General features: G+C 45.9%; 1 protein-coding gene across 5 annotated transcripts in view; it reads left to right on the top strand.

Annotated features, from left to right (window-relative positions):
• LOC135400884 (protein kinase C-binding protein NELL2-like) overlaps window positions 1–21,925 on the top strand; it is a 118,948-nt gene that overhangs the window by 72,651 nt on the left and 24,372 nt on the right. For 2 of the 5 annotated variants that reach the window (XM_064632865.1, XM_064632869.1), the window contains exon 1: window positions 15,268–15,652. The exons of 1 other annotated variant lie outside the window; for it this stretch is intronic. In XM_064632865.1, coding sequence (XP_064488935.1) covers window positions 15,589–15,652 — 64 coding nt within the window. In that variant the 5' untranslated portion in view covers window positions 15,268–15,588. Of the gene's footprint in view, window positions 1–15,267; window positions 15,653–21,925 lie in introns of those variants that run through there. 2 more of the 5 variants (XM_064632870.1, XM_064632867.1) reach the window with 2 other exon arrangements.

Genomic DNA, 21,925 nt, shown 5'->3' with positions numbered 1-21,925 from the left:
CGCCCACTCATCTGTGGAAGGCTCCTGCGATTGGCTATCAGCCTTTGCACGATGCCCCCGCTTCGCGATGTAGTGCCGGCTCTCTCTCTCTCCCCCCGTCCCCACTTGGCCGCTCCGCACTACATTCGCGCGCGCGGAGCGATTCTTGCGTGGGGGCGGGGTCAAGTGTATGACTTATGTTGTCACTGACTATAGATGCATCCTCTTTTTGTAAATATACTGAAACCAGCACGTATTTTGAGATATAACTATAACAGGAAGGTGCACTCGTCCGTTGGTACGAACTTAATATATCTTTGACTTTGACTTTCGCCAAATTTTGCTAATGCAAATGAGCCGAAACTGAGACCACGCACTTCTCGAGCGCAAAAAGAGGGAAAGGGCGTTCGCGTCGCAGGGCCACGTGTTTTGTAGCGATCGAGCTGATTGGAATAAACGCTGATCTGTTGGCCAGATAGATCGCTTTCCGGCCCGCAGATAAGCCGCAGCGTTGTCGTTTCTGCGCTCGAGAAGTGCGTAGTTCTGGTTTCGTATTGGCGGAGAGACCCTCACTAGGGACGCCACTGTGCCGCCTCTTAGTGGGGATCCTCGTTCCGGTTTTGTTTCTGTTACTTACAGAAAAAAACTGTCATATTGGAATGAAAATGCGACTTACCTGGCACACATGTCTCGGTTTCGTCATGCATTACCAGGAAATATCAACGCTGGACAGCCTCGTACACGCGCAATATGCCTTGATACGCGATGCAGTGTGCGAATACTGCCCGAGAACATAGACACGACACGGTTCGTTCAGTGAACACCAGGGGGTGACCCCCAACCTTCTCGGCGATTTATATCTCAAAGTAGGGTTCGTTTCAGGATTTTTAAGAGGGTGGATTCCAATAATGATTGCCTGCAATTCTGCTGTCTCGCATTTTCGTGAAGACATCTAATTAAAAAGTGAATTAATGACTAATGACTTTTAGGCAAGTAGTCGTCCAGTATAGTTGCATGCCCGCAAAAATGACATCTATCAGTGCTGCTCTCACAGCATTTTCTTTTTTAATCTCTAAAGGATAAAAAAGAGAAACACCCTATATATGTGTAACCCTAAAAATATATGTGGATCTATATTGTGATTTAATATTTCAACTGTAGACTGGATTTTCTGCGTCATCCCCTGGTTGTCGTTTAAAAATTACTAAAATCGGGGAAGTGAGGTTCGTTCCTCCCAACTACTCTGCGTGCAAGAATGTCACTGGCATGTTATATGCCACAAAGAAAATATCCTATTTACATTCTGTGTTTACAGCTTTTTTTTCTTCTCTCCCTGCTGCCACAGCATCCGTGCCGAATGCAGCTCCGCCCCACACTTCTCGTTCACCGGGAGATTCACAACCAGGCATGACAATATTTCCCGTGCTATCGCCTCATTCATTTTTGCTTTCCAGGAAATTTGCGAGTGTACAAACATCGCCGCTCCAATTACTCATCCGGTTACAATAATGCACACAGAGCTGCGAACTCGCTAGGTCCGTTAGCCGTCAAGCTGGACACACGGAACAGCCAAGCATGTCCGGGTTGAGATTTTTTAAAAGGATGCTCCACGGCCGCTGGGAACGGAGCCAGTGTAAGCAGTCATGCGTCGCTTCTCAGAGACTTCGACATCCAACGTCAGGTTAATTCCCATTCGTCGTAACGGCTGGGTGGATGATCCCGTTTGATACAGTGTCGGGGATCGCCATAAAGGGACAGGATAGAGCGGCAATTGGCTCGAATTTATGGTGTGGGAAACGTTACCCCAAGAAGGGAGATCACTTGTAGAGCATGTTGGTTATGTTCAAACATGGTATAGAGGACGCAAGATGATATAGATACGGATAGACATGGTATATTATATGGCCCCGTGTGCTTTCGTTTGAAATGCTAGTGAAATTTGCATTTTGCTCCCTCGTTCACACAGCTTGCATTTCCGGTGCTTCCTGGACGTTATCAATATAGTATATTGTATCTCCTGGAATTTTTGTCATTGTTTTACAGACCCTAAACTTGTTTCTGGCTGTTTTTGGCATCAGGTGAGGTTCGATGGCGCTAGTTGCCGTACTTGAGCATTGTGACTGTTGATGACCGTGCTAATGATCGGCGTGGCTAAACATCGCTCACTTGCACGTGCAAGCCGCAAGGTTGACAACCATGGGTTCGCAGCCAGATATACTCGACTATTTTGCACAAAAATTACTCCAAAATACTAATTTGTGTGAGCGTCAATCATCAATGGTTACCATCATAGTGATGTATCATTTATATGCCATCATATGTGGTTGGACGTCCAATATATATACAACGTGTCCCAGCTAACTGCGAACAGATTTAAGAAAAAAAAATATATATAACTTTTTTCGAGATGAAATCAATTGCAATATAGCATATGCTGAAGGGCACTCCTTAGGAAGGCACCAGCAAACTCCTAAGGCAATGTCCTAATAAACTTTAAATAATTAACTTTTTAATTATAAAAGCTACAAGGTCGTCCCAATGAGAACATCTGGTCCCTTCGGTCACCTGATACCGTTGCCGTTTTCAGAACAAAAATCCGTGTGACAGATCGTCCGCATAAAATTCGTGAAGGAACACAATTTTTTTTCTTTATTTTGTTCATTGCGCGTCTTCGGAGACGCGTCTTCACCCTCTCACATGGGGGGGGGGTGAAGGAAGGCCGAAGGAAGGCTATATTGCAATTGATTTTATCTCGAAAAGTGATGTATATATATATTCTTTAAATCTGTTCCCAGTTAGCTGGGACACACTGTATATAAAATAACATAATTTCCACGATGTGGATGGCCTTGCCCGATCAGTCCTGAAATCGGCTTCCACAGCACGTGCCTGCAACAATGCAGAGGTACTGCGGGCAACTGCATGCACGGCAACCTCACTGACTCAAAATGCTAATAGACGATTTCAGAAATTGCATGGATGGCCCGCCAGAGAGCGCCGTGTTGCGAATGCCCTACTGCACCTCGGTATTTAGTTTTCATGAGTCAGACAGAAGAAGAAGAGCGCAAACGGTTTCGGTTTTCCCTCCTTCCTTCAAGCAACAGGCAGGCATGCACGAATGCAAACCATTTCCCACGACGCATTGCGCGATAAGCGTGACTTGAGCGACGGAGGGCCCCCGTGCGGAGCACAAGGGCAATATCTGAAATCGCCTATTATGGTAACAATTACGAACACACCTCGCGACGAAGCTGATATAATAAAAGTAGCTTTAACCGCTCCATAACGCGTTCGTGTACAGTGCACATTAATGCAATAATCGCAAATGGCTGCGATGCCGAGTTTGCTGTATTCATGGAAGTGGCCCTCTTTCATAACGCGATGTTGACATGGCGGTGGGGTGCCAGGTGCGGTGCTCCCGCACAGCCGAAAGACCCGAGCGGAAGTCATACAGATGCATTCCGTGTACACATATATTTGTATGCAGAGCTGCCGTCCCGGTCATAATACGTTGAGCTCATTGACGAGCAGTTTGTGCAACATCAAGGTTATGCATGATGTTGACAGGAGCGTTAGCTTTTAAGAGCATAGTCCCCATCATCACTGCGCCGGCCTATGCCGGCTGAGGTCGAGGGGGTGCTGGAGACGCAAAAGTTCCAGGAGAAAAACAAACTGTTTTCAGTTTCTTTCGTTTTTTTTTTTTTGTTTTTTAAGTTGAGCGAAACAAGAACTTTTCACTATTGTACGTCTTGGATTTATTAGCGAACACCAGAGAATAAGATGATTGTGTAATCTAAATTATAAATGTAGATTTCATTTTTAGAAGACAAATACGAATAAAAAGTTTAGGTCAGTAGTACCATAAGCATAATGTTCGACTAGAACTAGCACGTAAAAGTTATGTGGGGATGCAAAATTCTCCGTAATTTTGACTTATGATAGAAAAGAACGGTTTTCTCATATGTCTTTTGTGGAAGAAGTAAAAATCTCGGGATGTGATAACTTTTCATAGCTCGATCAGTGCCTAAGGTTTATGCGAGTACGATAGTTTACCATATAAATAATTAGTGGAATAGCTTTTACTTGATCAAACTCTAAAAGGCAACTCTTTTGGCCTTCTTCTTCTTTTTTTTTTTTTTTTTTTCGAGGGGCCGATTTCTAGATGGTGCTGGCGTTCAGGTTCGTCGAGAACTCGGTGGCCTTTTGGGGTGGGTGGTTGGGATACGTTTATTCGAGCAAAGAAAAAATTGTGGAAAGGTCAGCCAAACGGTATGTGCTTTGGATGCATTCACAAGTGGCTAACGTCTCTCGCTTTGGTGTCCGTAACGGTGAAACAGCTCACGACAGGATGCGGTGGTCGTAGATAATTTGTGGATAGATAATTTTGTGTACGCACATGTGGTTGGTGCATTGCGGTGTGTGTACTTTGTGTCCCTCGTTGTGGAGCCCGGTTACTCCGCTTAGCTGATTCCTGAATAGTACAAATGTGCAGAAAGGAATACAGCTGACGCTATACGACACCTAAATCTTTCACTACTATATTAACTTAAGTACTATACTAGTTAACTACTAATCTTACCGTACTATTACACGTATTAATACGTTGCGGCATACTTACACTATATGCCGTAAGTCACAGTGCCACTCGAGTTTTTTTCGTGAACCGCAGAGGGTGTACATCACGTGTAGTTACACCGTGATACAGACTTCTAACGAAGGTCAGTCACATGATAAGTTATCATGAGGATACTCAAAACTCAATTGCTCAACTCAAACTCAACACAAATGTGCACTATCAGTGGGATTGTACACTGGTAGAGTGCAGTTTGCTATTTTTCATCTATGCTATTCATTTAGAGATTCCTCCAACAGATAACCACCAGGCACCATCAAGGTGGGCTCGGTGGTCCATGAGGAACCATCAGAAAATGTTGATGGGGGCCATCAAAATTCCGGTGGTCCATCAGAAAAATTTTGGGATGCGATTTGCACATGCACTGCAATACAAATTCAATGTGTTGAAATACAGTCCAGTCGGTGCTGGCAGTTGAAGTTGCTGTGCCCCCTTTGTTGTGCAAGCGAAGGAACAGCAGAAGGTTGTTTGTTACTTGTCCGGCATGAATGACGTGCGAGCCTTATAGTGTTGTCGCGAACTTTTCGCGAACATCAGGTTCGCAGTCGAACCCGCTTGGTTCGTGAGATTCGACGAACTTTCGAATTTCTAGTCAGGTTCGCCAGGGTTCGCAAAGGTTCGCAGACTTTACCTTTGTAATGGCAAGTTGAAAATGCTCTCAGTGATATAGCTCTTAAAATTTCGAACGTCTATTTGTTAAACATGACAAAACATTGTGTTGGGCTAGTTGATACAAGTTCACGAAACGTGAACTTGTACGTGAACTGAAACGTGCGCAACACGGACAGGCACCGAGAAAGAACGATCGACACCACAGAGGCGCTGACTATAGTAACTTCAGAACGCTTATTGAAAACAAGAGCTCCTTTTAGCACTATACGGAAGTGCAATCCAGATAGTAATAACGCATCCGCATCTACTTGTCTGCTCCGGAATAGTTTGAAATCGCATGTTATGAAGGCAAGCGACGCCCAGGAAAACAGCGTTGCTTGTCTGGCAGCGTCTCTCAGTCGCGCCAGCAGGTGCATGGCTCGCATTATGCTTTTTCATTTTCAGGTTTCCGATCCATCTTGCTATTGTAATAAATATATAGCAGACACAAAAATGTCGAACGTCATAATCTAAATATGACGCAAGTACTCGGCGGCTTTTCGAGTCGAAAAATATATGATTTCCTCTTTCGGGAAGGAAATAGACGCGCATGCGCAGTCGAAGTCGAACTTCCGCGAACTTTTTCGAATTTTCCGGAAGTTCGAATTTCGCGAAATTTTGCGAATTCGAACCTCGAAAGGTTCCTGCTACATCTCTAGTTGCTAGGGCTAACATGCAGTCATGCACGTTTGTTCTGATGATTGACTGCATGGGCCACGATAAAGTAGTTGTTATAGCACTCGATATCAGCGTCACGTTTAAATAACGTCAGAACGCAACGTTCAAGAGCGCGTCACTCCAATCCAAAGCGTCGGATGAGCATGCAACGATACACGCGTGTGGAACGTGCCCTTGCGCCACGCAAGCTCAGGGAACCATCTTTTATTCATTTATTCACGAACCGCACTGTGTACACAAGGTGACTGCTGCACTGTCATATTCCCGTAACGTGCACGTTCTTGGAGATTCGATCGCTCATCGGCACTTGCCAACGCTGCTGCATTGCGCATTGTGCTCTATAAACACCATTCTATATAGGGATCGAAAAGTTAAAAAAAAGACGGCGCCATAGGACTAAGCAGACATATTGAAAAGTACAAAATCCAGCGAACCAGTGGGGAAATATTTAGGGCCTAAGGCCTCGGCCTTAGAAAAAGCCTTAAATATTAAGGACTAACGACGAGAGCCGCCGATGCTTCGAACAGAGACTGTTCTTATGGCAAGAACAACATTTCGAAATATCGGCGGCTCTCGTCCTGAGACTCTTCCCTTAAGCAGACGTATGTAATACACGTATTTTTTTTTTAAATTCCGTGTTAGCTCCGCGAAGCAACTGTGGCTGTCAGCGGCGTACAGCGTGGACAGACGAAGAGAGGACAGCAGGAAGGAGTAAGGGACAGGGGTGTTAGTATGTGTCCTGGGTCGACTTCACGGGAAACTGTGCCGACGTTGGTCCTGTAGTATAATAGTATGCAGTACTAGCTGAGGCAATGAAACGTAGAAGGACGAACACAACAGTTAAAGGGGGTACTATAAAGGGCAAAAATGTATCTTTGCAGTACGAAAGATGCCGTTACCTTGAGAGTAACACAAAAGGAACGGGATTCAACAGTTGCGTCGTCCGTGATTTATGATCGATAGGGGAAAAAAAATTCAATTTACGGCTTCCGTCATTCTCTGTTTCTCACGAAACGCGAAAATGCCTCGTATTGGTCCCCTCAGACGATCTCCCGCGGTGATTGGACAAATCGTTTGAGGAGACCAATGAGAACCCACTCTGCAATGTCGGCTTTCTTGAGAGGGAGAGGGAAGGCACATTGCGGTTTCTTTCGCTCATAAATCGCGAACGACGCAACGGGCGAATCTCGTTCCTTTTGCGTTAGTGTCAAGGTAACGGCATCAACTTATTCCGCGAGGATAAATATTTGCACTTTGGTGCCCCTCTAAGGCATCACAACGGCCAGTTGCATATTTGGGCTAAGCAATGTGAGTTGATAAAAAGGCACCAGCAGTGAGATTCGAACCCGCACCCTTCGACTTCCGTGACCTCTGGTATGTTGATGAGCAGGTACAGCTAGCATGGTGGAACTGGTAGCATATTAGACGGGAAATCGCAGGGTGCGGGATCGAATCCCACTTCTGATGCCTTTTCGAAGTGGGCAGGTAATCGGCTAAAGTAGTCAGCCGTGTCATGGTGACGTCGGGTTTCAACACTCTCTACTATACCTGGCTGTTTCTGGATGTTCGTCAAGTGTCTATAGTGCTAAGTACAGTCAGGTCAGGTGTTGTTTGTGTTGGATGCTTACCATATCGTCATTGGGGGAAATGCTGGCATTCCTCTAAATAAACAGGAGATGAGAAACGGAGCGACTTAGCAGTTCAGGCTCTGTCCTGTTCCAAGCCTACTGACGTTTTCCGTGATGAGAAAACGCAATTTAGGCATTACAATTTTCGCAATTTACCTTACGGCACCTGGGCTGATATTTCCCCAAAACAACGAAAGGTCTTAGTTTAACGACTGGGCTGTGTAAAGGCTGATAGTCCCAATACTACCTCAAGGCACAACAGGAAAATTCTCCTGAACTCACTATTTAACTCACACTCAAATATTCCTAAGGACATATTCTCATTACAATTGTGCTGAACATGGGAACGGCACCCTGAATGCAAAGGGCACGTTTACGCAGAGCGTGTTTGCAACGTTATCGCGTGCCGTTCACCCTGTTTCTTTATATATACAGGTAACCTTAGTAGATCGGACGTTGTTCACGATAACGGTTCCGGGAACAACGATAAACTCCTTTGAAGCGGGTGACATCACTTTACTGAGCTTAGAATTGACAGTTTCATTTCCTTCCTTTATCGTATCGTTGTCGTAGACTGTTTCTGATCTACTACTAAAACTAGGTAACTCTCTCGAACGGTAAACGCTGAGGCAGAAGAGCTATAAATGGCTGCAGTGCCATACTGGCGTCCGACAGGACTGCACATTTCCACCGTAGCCGCGCAACGCACGTAACGCTATATAATTCTGCACGCAAACACCTTTTCGTACCGCCGCCTTCCACCCCCACTTCCTCCTGCCTTCTATCTCATTTCTATATCATAGCTACACGCGCTCTGCGCAAGCGGGGGTAACACCTCCTCCTGCCTTTGATTTCCCCTTCTTTTTCCACCCTACTTCCTCCTGAAGAACTGTCACTTCTACTACGACGTTGGCCATTGTTTTGCATCACACCTGGTTCCGACGTTGCCGTAGCTCCGTAATCTCCAGCAAACGGTGCTCACCTCGCCAGTCGCTACTGAGCCGGCACAATACGTCGCCGTCGAAAAGGCAGTATACGACCTCAAAAATTTTTCTCTCGAAAGAACCTCTCTTCTCCCCTCCATTCCGAGTCAGCTGCTGCAAGGAGGAAGGAAAAAAAGAAAAAAAAAAGAGAGAGAGAGACGTCTGTTGTTAGTGAGTCGTGCCACGCGTCTACGAGGCTTTTATGTGTTTGAAGACGTGCGGGGCGAGCGCGAGTCTATGATAGAGCGCGCGCGGGTGCAGCAAGTCGCTCGCGCGAGCGGCGGCGGCGGCACGCGTCCGGCAGCTGGGAGGACGGGAACGAAGAATAAGAGGCGTCTGTCGTTTTCTCCCGAATTGGGGAAAAGACCCCCCTCTCCTTCTTTCCTCTCTCTCTTCTTTTCTTCTTTCTGATACTGAAGGGGAAAATAGAAGCTCACAGCAGAAGGCGCTAAAAAAAAATATTTATTTCCTCCCGATTTTTCGGCTAGATGGGTGAAAAAATATTGTTGCTTTCTGACACTCGTGCATGGAGGATTTACGTTTCTTTTACTTTTTTTTTTTCGAGAAGGCGAACGGAAAAGGTTTCTTGCGAGGCTGCGATTGAACGAACCTCTTTTCGTGCGACTTAGGATCTCAATCTAAAGACTATACCGCCGAAAATGACTTATGTGTATTAATATTGTCGATTAATCTTGCGGCACGAGAAGTCGTTACACGTAGATGCAAGCAATGACAACTCAGCTATGTGACACCTGTGGTTCATCTTCATCCATAAGAGGGCATCTGATGGGCCGTTTGAAGCCATTCTGCGCTCCAATGCAAGCCAGACGTCTGTGTTCAGATTATTCAGCATTCAATACACAGACTGATGGGACTGCATCTATGCATTATTTGTTGTTCCGCAAGGAAGACACGTCGATGCTTACCTTGCAATTAGTTCGACTCATGTCCGATTGTGTCATGGGCTTAGTTTTCCAAATTCTGCAGCGTGGTGGCCTCTGGTTAATTCGAAAGTAAGTTTGAATTCAGCATCCCAAGACGCTATCGGAGATGGTAAAGTGCCACCAAAGTTTCCTGATCTTGGTCAATGCAATTTGGTCATGATTGTCGTCTATGGTGGTCCTCTAAAGGCACGAGGAAGAAGATTCTGCACTTCTTTGGCATCAAGTTCAGTTGCTTGTTGGGACGACTCAACTAAAATTTATTGCGTACCTTTATTTCTTTACTGCCCAGTACACTCACCTCCTTGAAAACACACGAGGTTAGGTTGCCCTCTGTATGTGGAACCGAAAGTTCTTTTCTTTATGTGACATCTTCATCACTGGCAGTTTCATGTTCAGAATCGACCACCGGTTGTTGCTGCTGCGCTGGCTTACATGCCGCATGTCAGTGCCTGTCCTCCTGTCCATCGATTGCAATTTCCTTAGCAAAGCACGCTCTGTTCTCCATGCAGAGAAGGACAGTGACCTGGAATCGATACACCCGTAACGATCGTGTATCATTTTACGCGGAACATTTCATGCATTGTACACACATTGCGGTCGCCCATACCACGCAAGTACGAAAGAGTCCGTGGACCATGCAGGAGATTATAGCAAATGCAAGTATGCAGCGCTCGAATTCTAATAGTCCTATTGGGTCCATGCGAACGTGAGCTATGGCATGGAGCACAGATGTCTGTGAGGACCATTGGTATGCCTGTGACGGCGCAGTAACTTTCGAGAAATGTGACTCGATGTCCATACATACGTGTACTGGGGAGGACGACATTTGTCTTGCGATGGTTGTCTTTGTAACGTATGAGCTCGATGACGTAACATTTTCTTCGTCGCACTGTGCGTGGGTTTCTATCCGTTCACAATCGAATTACTTGGGTGATAATTTTGCGAAAGGGGGACGTCGTTCATCAATGTATGAGACGCTATGGAAGCATAATTTGTGAGCCTTCAAACATGAGAACACGAAGAGCAGGTCGACATCTTGTCCTGAATCTAATGTTCTGCAACGCCAATATACGCTAGCTCTCTTGGTTCCAGGTGCATGGAACGCCGTGGGACAATACCACGTCTATCACCATCACGAGATAGAGAATGGCGAAACTTACATATCCTTACCCATGATGGTAATGTACCTATAAGAAGGAGCCACCATTTGCTTCGCCATATACACCTTCTACCTCGTTATAGGTCAGAAATGAATCCTATCAACGAGCTTCCGTCTTGCGCAACAACCCGTTTAGCGTCCCATGAAAACCGCGACTTCCGCGCTACTTGCACGAATGCCGATTCTTCTACGCCTTTCGGAACCGGTCGGGCATAACGCAATGCTCTCGTGCCGTGTGGCGCGTGCACTTAGCTCCATCCAGCCAGCCGGCAGCCGGACCTATACGAGGTGAAAGAACCAGTCCATTGTCGCGTCTGTCCACGCCGTATTCCAGCTGAAAGCGACAACAGTGACTTTCTCCGGATACAGCTGACACTCGGACTCCGTGTCCATCCGGCTGCTGCCTCCTCCACAGGTGCTGTGCCAGGACACGCTCCGGAAGAACGGATTCTCTCTCCGTTCACGATCTGTGGGGTCGGACGGAAGGAGAGATCCATCGTGGAACATCACCTGCATAGCGGAGCGCCTATCACTTCCATGTAGTTGACCCCAAAGTGGGGGCGTTTGTGGAACGTTTAGCTGCCTTGATCGTTCTCTTTGACTCTCCAGTCAGTCTGAAGCAGCTGCTGCCGAGTTGAGTTGTGTGTGTAAGTGGGTTTGATTACTGGAAATAAACTATGATTACTGTCGCTTGATGTTTATGTAAGCGAGCGGCGCGCTATATGTAACTTATGAGGTCGAGTTGGGAGGATTAGCTGGAATGATAGGAACGAAGAACAACACGGCAAGGGGGGATATGTTGGGACGGATGATGTTATGTGACGGCAATGCCAACGACAAAATCTTCTTTTTCGTTTGGCGCTGAAGAACATAAACTTAATCAAAAAAAAAAGGGGGGGATATTATTGCTATGTAACGAGAACGTCACCCTTTAAAAGGCCTCCTTAGGAAAGGCACTCTTGCAAGCGCCCCTATTGAGACATCCATCAATCTCATATGGGATCAGCTACGCCAGTCTGTATTATAGAATTCCTTTTCCGCTCTTCCATCCGAGGTGGCGGTAAGCCACCAGGTCATAATCAGGCAACAATACGTGAGGGCGAAATCCTGCAAGGAGAGATCCCTTATTCACCGATGACAGCTCGTTATGGATCACAGGCAACGATATGCATCGTGGGACGCTAGAAAATCCCTGGTCGCATAGCGATCTACTACTGCTCAGCTGAGTGGTGCTAGCCGACAGACGTTCAACCTGGCTGCAATTCTTGGCCCATGTCAGAGCCATGTCCAACACCGTCGAGGACTTCTGATGTTCTTGGAGTTCCTCTTGGCTACCGGCTTGCTCCAGACGCTGTAGGGTCCACCCCTGCATCTCAAGGACCATTGGCGCTTCTTTCATGTGCTTCTTCCTTTTGTGCGACGTATAGCGTTGCGCAACCAGACGACGGGAGTTCGAGTTGGACTTGCACATAACTTCATTTTCATATTTCACATCTCATGCTCCTCGTGTAATGGGGTAGGGTACTGCTCTCAAGCGGTGAATCACCCCAGACCATAGTCATGATTTAGTTGTTGTTGTTGTTGTTACTACTAAAAAACACGAATTAAAAATGCAATTTTATTACGAGTCGCTGCCTAAAACTCTTACTTTGGGTGGACAGCCTTCGATTTCCAGAGCATGTTCACAAATCCACGGTGAACAAAAAAAAAAAAAAAAGAGGTAAATACACGAAGCAATCACAAAAATAAATTATCATCTACCAAACATCCAAGCGTGATTGACGGTTTCCTTAATCTCTTACACGCACACGTCGCATTCTATTAGGTTTTTTTTTTGTTTCTTTCTTTTATCCCAGCCAAATAAATGGAGACTATGACCTCATGCAGTCGATGAAGGAAGGCTGCTGAACCTGAGGTGGCTTCCACGAAAGTAGCGCAACGAATCTTGTTTTGCCCAAAACAGAAATGGAAAGCATGCTCGTAAACAACGTCTGTTTGCTCAAAGATTGAGTCTGCTTCCTTATTTTACGAGCCACCTCGAGAGGTACAGACGCGTGTGGCAACAAAGGTAGAGATACACAAAAGCCGAAGACCGACATTTGGTTAGTCACCCGTAGTACGGAGGCAGAATACAATGAGGGCTTCTGTTATATTGAACGGTTCCCCCCCTTTTTCTCTGCAGCTCCTTGCCGGGGTCCTTGTATCCTCCTGCTGGGTATAAATCTCGTTTTCGCGGTTCTTTGCGCGTGTGCTATCGTCGCACTCCAGCTCTGCTTCGGAGAGCCTTTCCTATGTTTAATGCTGCGTGCGATCGACTGGATTCTATACCGAGGTTGCTGCTTTTCCTGAGCACAGCTATTCACCTGGCAGACCTGTAAAGAACATACTTTCATATGGAACTCGATTACTTTTTTTTTAATTCCGTGTTAGCGCCGCGAAGCAACTGTGGCTATGAGCGGCGTACAGACGTGGACAGATGTAGAGAGGACAGCAGGAAGAAGTGGGGGAAAGGGGATTAGTATGCGTCCTGGGCCGACTTCAAGGGGAACTGTGCCGACATTCGTCTGGAAAGTCTTCGGAAAACCTAGGGAAAACCTCAGACAGCACAGCCGGTGGTAGGATTCGAACCCGTGTCACCTCCCAGTCTCGGCGTGGAAACTCGATTACTGTAATTAATTACATTCTCGGTAGTTAATTACTTCCAGGATTACATTCTATAAGCGATAAAACCCCAGTGCAGGGGACACGGACAGACGAAACACAAACGAAGCACTGTTTGTGTTTCGTCTGTCCGTGTCCCCTGCACTGGGGTTTTATCGCTTTTAGACACCAAACAGCAAGGTTTTTATCGCTTTTTACATTCGATATTACGCAATTGTAACTGTAAATTAATGACTTTTGTACATAATTTGTAATGCACTTGGCGTTACCTCTGCAATTATTCACGCACATGGGCATTACAAGCTATAGGCATGAGCAGCATTCCCTCTGTGTTTTGGGGCATAAGTAACAAAACAAGACCACTATTCGCCAAGTTCAGTTATTCCTCAGTTCACGCATGTTCTTATCTGCGTACAATATATTTTTAGTGATCGTTTACTTTACTTGTCATTTCGTTTGTCTTTTCAATAAATATTTCCATATTTGTACCACGTTCCTCAATGAAGAAGAATAAAGTTACATATCAAAATTATATCTTGAGATAAATATAACTCTCTGTAACTCAGTTTTCTAATCAACTGTAATGCAATTAAGTTAAAGGTATGGTCTCATAATTGTAATTTAATTAATTTTGCGAGCATGTAGTTGAAATTATAATTCAATTATTTCAGAAATGTAATTTTTGCAGGCCTGCTCACCAGTTAGTGCGGTCCAGTTTTAATTCCCTCCGATAAGACTCGAATCAATCAAATAAGGAAATCAAATGTTCATCATTCACATTGCGGAGTCTTATCTGATAGGTGGTAGGGCGCTCCACGCTGCTGTTCCTTGCTTCATCTCCCAGTCCCAGTAGAACCCAAGCAGCACAATGTACTGAAAGTCGAGTGCAATGGGGGTGGACGGTATGTGTCTTATCAATGTTCCTTAGCTTTACGGGTCTGTTCAAGGTGTTCCACCTACCCGTCCATCACCATTGCACTGGACTTTCAGTACATTGTGTTGCTTGGGAAGTACTGCAAGTCAACTAGCAAATAACGTGTGCGATCACAATTGGACACTGATGTGGCGGGAAGTGATACAAATCATTTACGGCTTATCAGATTAGAAATTGTGGAAAGTGTGTTATCAGCATGACTGATAATAGAAATGCGAACTGAACATGCTTGATATAAAAGTGGCACAATGTTCAGATATCATAATGTCCCCGAATGTCTGAGTTGCGTGATGGAAGAAGGAAAATTCAACTATCAATGTCATAAACGAGATACAGGGGATTAGAATTACAGCTTGTGACCTTGATGTTGTCACCCCCCCCTCCTGATGCGTGCAAGAATGCGCACCATAAACGTTGACTCCCCGTAATTTGAGACAATAAAATGAGCATACTGGAATTAAAGTTAGCGTCGAGAGTGTTCAATGAACGAATCCACAACCATCAGCGTGCATTAAAAAACATAATAATAATAATAAGGGCAACATCAACGTTATTCCGTTCAATCTGGCAATGAAAAGCTAGCCACCTTTACAAGCTCCCCCCTCCCCCCAACACCCCCCGCCCCAAGGAAGTCTCCAAGCAAACGAACTGCACGTGCCTCCGTCACGCACAAGCCTCGCTTTGCTACTCCCTCCCCCCACGCCTCTTCCCCTCCGCAGAACCCCCGATTGAAAAGAATGTCGTCTGCTGCAGATCGCATATATACCTGTATCGCACGTAGCCCAGCTGTCATCTTTATCCGCCGGCTGCGACCGTAGAATATACGGGAAAGCGAGCAGAAAAAAGAACAGAAGAGAAAAATAAAAACAAAAATACAAAACAAGCTATGTAGCAGACGTCGGATCTTTGGTGAAGACCCCGAGGGAGGAAACTCGAAATACTCTCCCCTGCTCTGTACCTGTGTTACCCTCCTCCGTTTGGAGCAGAGGAGCCATGCGAGGGTTGCTTCCACGCCAGTCGCTCGTCAAGTGCCGGCGCGTGTGGTTGTAAACCAGTCGCTGCTTCGTTCTTATCGGATTGCGACGGTGCGGTACTCTCGTGGAATTCTACTAGTGTTACCTTGTTGCACTCTGGGAACGAGGTTTGATTAGCTATGTGGCAGAAGCGATGCAGTGAGGCGCGCACGATGTGCCGGCGGTGAGCTGCCGGCTCGCGGGAACCTCATTTTCGCGGATGCGTGTGCTGCCGCCGAATGTGTGTGTCTCTCAGAGGATCTCTGGCTGGACAATGCCGGTCAGTACTGTGCTTCTGGATTCGTCTTAGCGGACGTCGATTAGAATGAATCTGCTGTGGAAACTCATCATTGTTGCTCTAACCTGTCATATTTCATCGCTTGCCTCAGGTAAGGCGCGCTGTGAACAGCGTATTTCGCTGTCGCGTGCTTTTTTTTTTTTTTTTTTTTTTGCTTTCGAAATGCGCGAAAACGAATTGTTGCGTCATCGAGGCATATACACACCAGTTTGGGGTAGCGTAAGAAACGATGCTTGCTAGCATGGCACGATATGCTGTGCCTCGTGATCGAAAGCACCGCTTTTCAGTGATACCGCATCGCGGCCGTTACTATCTATGGTTAGTGGTTTTTGGCGATCCTGCGCGTGCTCATGACCTTTGAATGTTATGTAACGCGACCTGTAATGTTATCGCAGTTCGTCCCGGCACATAATCAGTTGTTTTCATCAACGTTGAATGCTTGTTTTTTTCCGGGTTAGTTTCTTTATTGTGTTCGTCGGTATCACTTAACTGTACGATACTTACTGCTGTTCAAGTTCGTGAGATGAAGTGTCTAACTAGTGTTAGAGGATTGCGGCGGGGAGATGCGAGGATCGTTCCCGGCTTACTTGCTGCCCAATCGTTTCTGTGTGTCCCGCTATTTTGTGCCCTCCGTTTCGGCGATTATTGATTTCTGGTGGGTGTTAACCGGTGCAAATCAAGCACTTCGAATAACCCCAGTCTGTCGAAGCGGCGATGAATTGAACACTGAAATTGGGAGGCAGTTACGGCTTCTGGCCCCCTGGATTGCAATTGCTCCCCTTTTTCTTTCACGACCCTGAAATTTACTCCACTCCCTTTAATTTGGCACTACGCTACATATAGTCGCCAAAAATTCGGATAAACTTCGATGCATTTTGTGCCGAAAGGGTCATAGTGGGGTAGTGAATCTAGTAATCCCCAAAAGGACTCCTTTTTTCCCTTAGAGAATGAAATGACATGGTCCGCATTCCGTAGCAGCCGAACTGTAGCAGCTCAAGCACGTAGAGTGATTGCCAAGCAGGACCACTCATTAGTATGAGGTTGCCAATCCAAGTGAAACGATTATACCGTATCGCGATCGCGTGACCCGCAGAGGCGTCAGCGCCGCCAAGCGTTGACGCTGTGTGAGACATTATAGGCGCAGGGACCCAATGTCTCGAACCCACCTTCAACGCGTGGCGGCGCTGGCGTCTCTGCGGGCCCCGCGATAGCGCGTTACGGTTACGTGTGGCGACAGCGTTACCATTCAGTGTGGTTAGATATCGCCATGCAACGCTAGGGGTGTTCGCTTGCGGCGGCGGCATTGCACCCCACGCGCACTCTGTTCCAATAGCTGTCGTCGCTTTCAAAATGTGCATACCTTTCCGAGCACCCTATGGTCTCACTCTCTGTGCGAGGATGCACGATGTCACTGTCAACCTGCCGTGGAATTCAAAAGGACACGCCGTCAGGAGCTGTCACGACTTTCTCCCGCACCGGGCTTTTCTTTTAGATTAGCCGTGGTATGCACCGCCTTCGCACTACTCCGAGTTTCTCGTTTTCTTTTGGCGGCGGAACTTTTTTTTTACCACTTCCAACCGGCAAACAGCGTGAGGTGTTGCATATGTGAACGAAGCAGGCAATTTATATTCCTGCTTGCGTAGGGGGCATTATCCCGCGCGCGCGTAGACCTGACGGACTGCGTTGCGGGTGTAAGTTATTTTATAATTTTCTTTTGGATACCCCGCTTCGGCAGTCACTATTCTAATGGCATTTCCATGTTTACGTTGGCACACCGTATTTCATACATATTTTATCTCGTTCTATCTTTTGATTCACTCCAGTCGTGCCGGGAGTGCCATATATTTGATGTAACTATACGAGGTATTTTATTGCCTTTCGGGTGTAACTGCATGTCTTGCCCTATGGCACACACGTTGTAGGGTAAGTTTCACACCACACAGAAGGGTCTATTCTGCAAAAACAAAAAATAATAGTAATTCCTCCAAAGGGCACGTCCTGTAAAAAAAAATAATAGAAAACACCATTTCAAAGCGCATATGTCATACAGAAAATGCCATTTGGAACGGCATGTTCTGCGGAAAACGCCATTTCAGATGCGTATGTTGCTGATAATTTGCGGCACTGCGTCACCGAGACAAGTATGTGGGCGTTGTGAAAAAAACACCTTTTTCAACGCTGTTTTTACACCCTTCAGTTGAGCCTATATACGGGGCTAGTGTTTATTTACCGGAAGGCCACATTCACGCCCTGACACGTGTAGGAAATTTACTGTGTAGCTACTAGCGAGATTTCGCAGATAATTCGCTAAACCACGGTAATTGGCTCACCACTTTCTAGGTGTACTGAATGTTAAGCTCTAATCCAGCTGTTGTCAGGCACTAGGTCAAATAAATTACAATTACTTTCAATAGTTTAGTTATACTGCGATTGCATTTACCCAACACTGTGCCACGCACTGTAGAAATGCAAGCTTTCACAGATCATTTCCTCAATCAATCCTATTCAGGTGCCCTTTGTAGACTCGTTGCCCACAGACGTTATAGCGTTGTTTCGTGTCTGTCAGACAGAATAATGGACTGCGAAGTCGACACATCCTATCTGCCGCAGGTGTGTTTGACCTCGAGTAAGCAGTTGCGTTCACATCTCCGTCAGCAGGCTTTGAGTAGTTGTTTGCTTTTGCGAGTGTCATTAAAGGGTGGGGAACGGTGTGCAGTATGAATTTTTTTTCTTCATCTGTTTTGAGTGTTTAATGGGTAGTTCAAAGCACTGAGGTATACTGCGTGGCTTACAAACGTTGTGAAAGTGCAAACAAGTTCAGTCATGGTCACCTCAAATTTATTGTTGGTATTAATTGGTGTTGTAGTTAATAGTTGTTGTTAATTAGCAATGAGTTTACTCATTTAAAGTGTAATTTAGTATATATGTGTTCTCCGCATAATCTTTTTTCCGTGGACCTTCCCATCGTATGTGCCGCGAGCAGCAACGACAAATGTGAAACATTATTTTTTGCCAACTTCACATTATTACAGTGTCGTCTGACGTTATGCTGCACGCGTAGACGTGAATAATGTTTACCCGTATTATCCGTTTCGTGGCTATCTTATTGTATCCCTTTTTTAATTTCAGTCACCGCTGAGTCTATGAACTGGCAAAGCGTCTACATGGGGTTCTAATTTTTGTTTCGTCAAATATTCGTCCATCTATTTTTGTCACGACCGCGTATGCGGCACATTTTCTTTCCTTTCCGTTTTTGCGGGCGTGCAGCTATACGTTCCGCCCCACGATAAGCTTCGTGCCTCCATTATTGGTAGATGAAACACCTAGCAGCAGACGTCATACCTGGGCCCGCTTGCACGAACCTTGAGGAGACTCTTGAGTGGCGCCACCAGTAGCTTTGGCAGTGCTTTGCGCACGAGCAGCGTTGAGGACTGTAGCGCGCGCGCCCCCCAATCTACGGAGGACACCACTGAGGAATCTCCTCAACGTTCGTGCAAGCGGGCCCAGGTGTGACGTGTGGCGCTTCTCACAACAACAACTTTATTTTCGGCCTTGGAGAGTGGGGAGTTTCATCGCAACAGGCGATACTCTACCCCAGTGCTTGGTGGAATGGGGGGAATAAAATAACGAGCCCCTTTACAATAACGATCGAAGTCCGATGGTGTCCAGAAATGTCAGAAGAGCTTTGAGCGCAGAGCGTTGCTGGGCTGGATTAGGCCAGGGACCAAGCAATTTCGGTAGGGAGAAAGGGCGAGAGTCCAGCTGACGAAGAGACTCGGAGAGTGTGATTCGGGAAGGTTCGTAGTGAGGGCAATGAAGAAGAATGTGCTTCTCACAACACGTGTACGATAACCGTTCTTTTCACGTGTTTGTCGTTCTTTGGCTGAAATATGGCAATTTATTCTCCGAAGGCCTCGATTCGCGGAAGGTGGCGTGCGAGTCGGCGTCTGACCGTCAGGGCTCTTTGAAATGGGCCTAACGTCGGAAGCTCTACAGTCTGAGCTGGCGAGATTGTCGATTATTCTCTTCGATACCAAGCTATTTTGAAGGCATGCACGCCACGCGTGTCAGAAAATCGATACGCGTCTGCGTGGCACTTCATCATGCGAAAGCCCTTTGCATTCTGATGCACGCATGTCGCAGTAAGTTGTACCCCAGAAACGTTTTGCAAGTTCGATCCGAGGAATCTAAGAGCGAAGACGGATGGAATAGAAATCTTAGAAGTGTCGCAATATCTGAGGAGAAAGCGCGGTTGACTGTAAGGTGCACTGAGCTAATTTTCTGCCGAATCTTGCTTGATATGTGTACATATACGAATACTAGATTGTACATATAGTATAGCTTAGTAGTTTATACATACTTGTAACGTTAGTTTGTGTACGTAGACCACTAACGTTGTCGCTGTATTACATTTCATTATGTTAATTTCTAACATAACAATGCGAAGATGTAATTACTTCAGTTACTTGTTCTGGTCTTTTGTCAATAAAGTATTCTGAACAGTCCAGGAAAACACTAAAAGTAAACATGACATTACATGACCCTTCGAGTACATAAAATCCACGCCTCTGTACAGACATGAGCAACTCGCTTTCTGCGAACGCATAACCTTCCCTGTGTACTTGCAGCGCTCAGCAAGTAATGGCCGCACGTAAACTATCTTCACAACAAAAACAACTTTATTTTGAGATGATGAATGGAGAGTTTCATCGCCAGGGGCGATACTATATAGTTCGTGTAAAATATGAAACTTCTAAAGCTGAGTCACGACGTCCCGAGTTAACTAAATTATAAAAATATATTCTCGGAGAACAAGGAGCAGTCTAAACAAGGACAACGACACAAGAAGACACACAAACAGAGGCTCCACTATCAACAAGTTTTTACTGAGCAACACAAGCACATTTAAAACCAATGGTAAGGACGGGAAAAGGGGGCAAAACGGAAGACACTAAAAGTAAACATGACATTACATGACCCTTCGAGTACATAAAAATAAAATTGTGTGTCTTCTTGTGTCGTTGTCCTTGTTTAGACTGCTCCTTGTTCTCCGAGTCATGTACCAACAAGCCCATCAAGCTACTCTAGTCTATAAAAATATAGTTTCTTAACATTTCAAAGTTTATTATTTTGCGAAATCGTAAGATAACATGTACAGATTCGAAACGTTCGTGTACGGCTGAGACAAGATATCCACCATAGTGAAGTCTTACTCAAGTCTTAAGGCATTGGAACAGAAGAACGCTATATCCCGCGAGTTGCGGTCTCCTTCGCCGGTAAGTGGGGAGGATATATATACTATATATCAAAAAGTTATGCCGAGAGGTCAGTGACGTAAAGCTAAGACTAGCTACTCTGCATTCGTGAGTTGTTAGCTGTTAGCAAATGAGCCCGGTCCTATAGCAAATGAAAAGTAGCGCGGTTCATTTAGTGACCCCCAAATGCACCGCACCAGCATTGATACGATATGACATCACAAGGTTAAAGACGCGAGTACAGCCCTATATGCGTAAGGTAAGAGCTTCGATGGTCAAACGCTGGAACGATGAGTTGGCCCAAGGACCCGGTAGCACCCTCAAGCTCCTTGCTTCTGTCGCTCAGCTTTTGGGTCCCAGGGATAATCCCCGTAACCAAAGACAAACAACCACACTTCAGCTTGCCTGCCTAAACCAGTTCGGACTAACTAGTCAATTATGATGAAAGACAACTGCCTCTTGCACCGATTCCGTAGGGCCATCTCACAGTGTATTTTTCTTTCTTTCTTTCCACTCCTGTGGTGCGTGTTGCTCTGAAGTATCAATTAAAATGAAGCAGGTGATGTCCTTATTCTGAGCGTTCCAAGCCTTATTGGTTTATTACTTTTCAAACATATCCAATTCTCAGCCCCAGAGCACTTTCCGTAACCGTACGTGCCTATGGACGAACGCAAGCGAGACCTATATTGTCGTTCGCAGGCAGCACGGTGGAGGATGAGCCACTGGCCATATTCTTCATATCCTGCGCATAAATGTCACAAAGAGTCAACAAACTTCTACGAGTGTTTTCATTTTATGGCATCCCATTAAACATTACGCGTTGCTGACACACCGGCCGTCCACGAAGCGCAACAACCTACTGCTATTGTGGACGGCGGAACCCGTCTAAACAGGGGGATGGAGTTATTTCTCATCGCCTGTTGCCTCTCACCATGTCTTCCGAGCTTGCAAGGGGACACCGAGCCATCCACATAATGACGCTGCGCGGCGATGTTACGATTACACAGTGATACAGTGCGGTGCCGTCCCACAGCAAATCGAAGATTGAGTGTATGCGGTAAATACGCAGTGGTGATAATTCCTCCAGGGACGTATACTTTAATCATTTC

This window comes from Ornithodoros turicata, chromosome 7 (genome assembly GCF_037126465.1).
Source record: "Ornithodoros turicata isolate Travis chromosome 7, ASM3712646v1, whole genome shotgun sequence".
Classification (NCBI taxonomy): Eukaryota; Metazoa; Arthropoda; class Arachnida; order Ixodida; family Argasidae; genus Ornithodoros; species Ornithodoros turicata.
The sequence above is the reverse complement of the archived record's forward strand: the minus strand, read 5'-3'. Positions and strand labels throughout refer to the sequence as shown.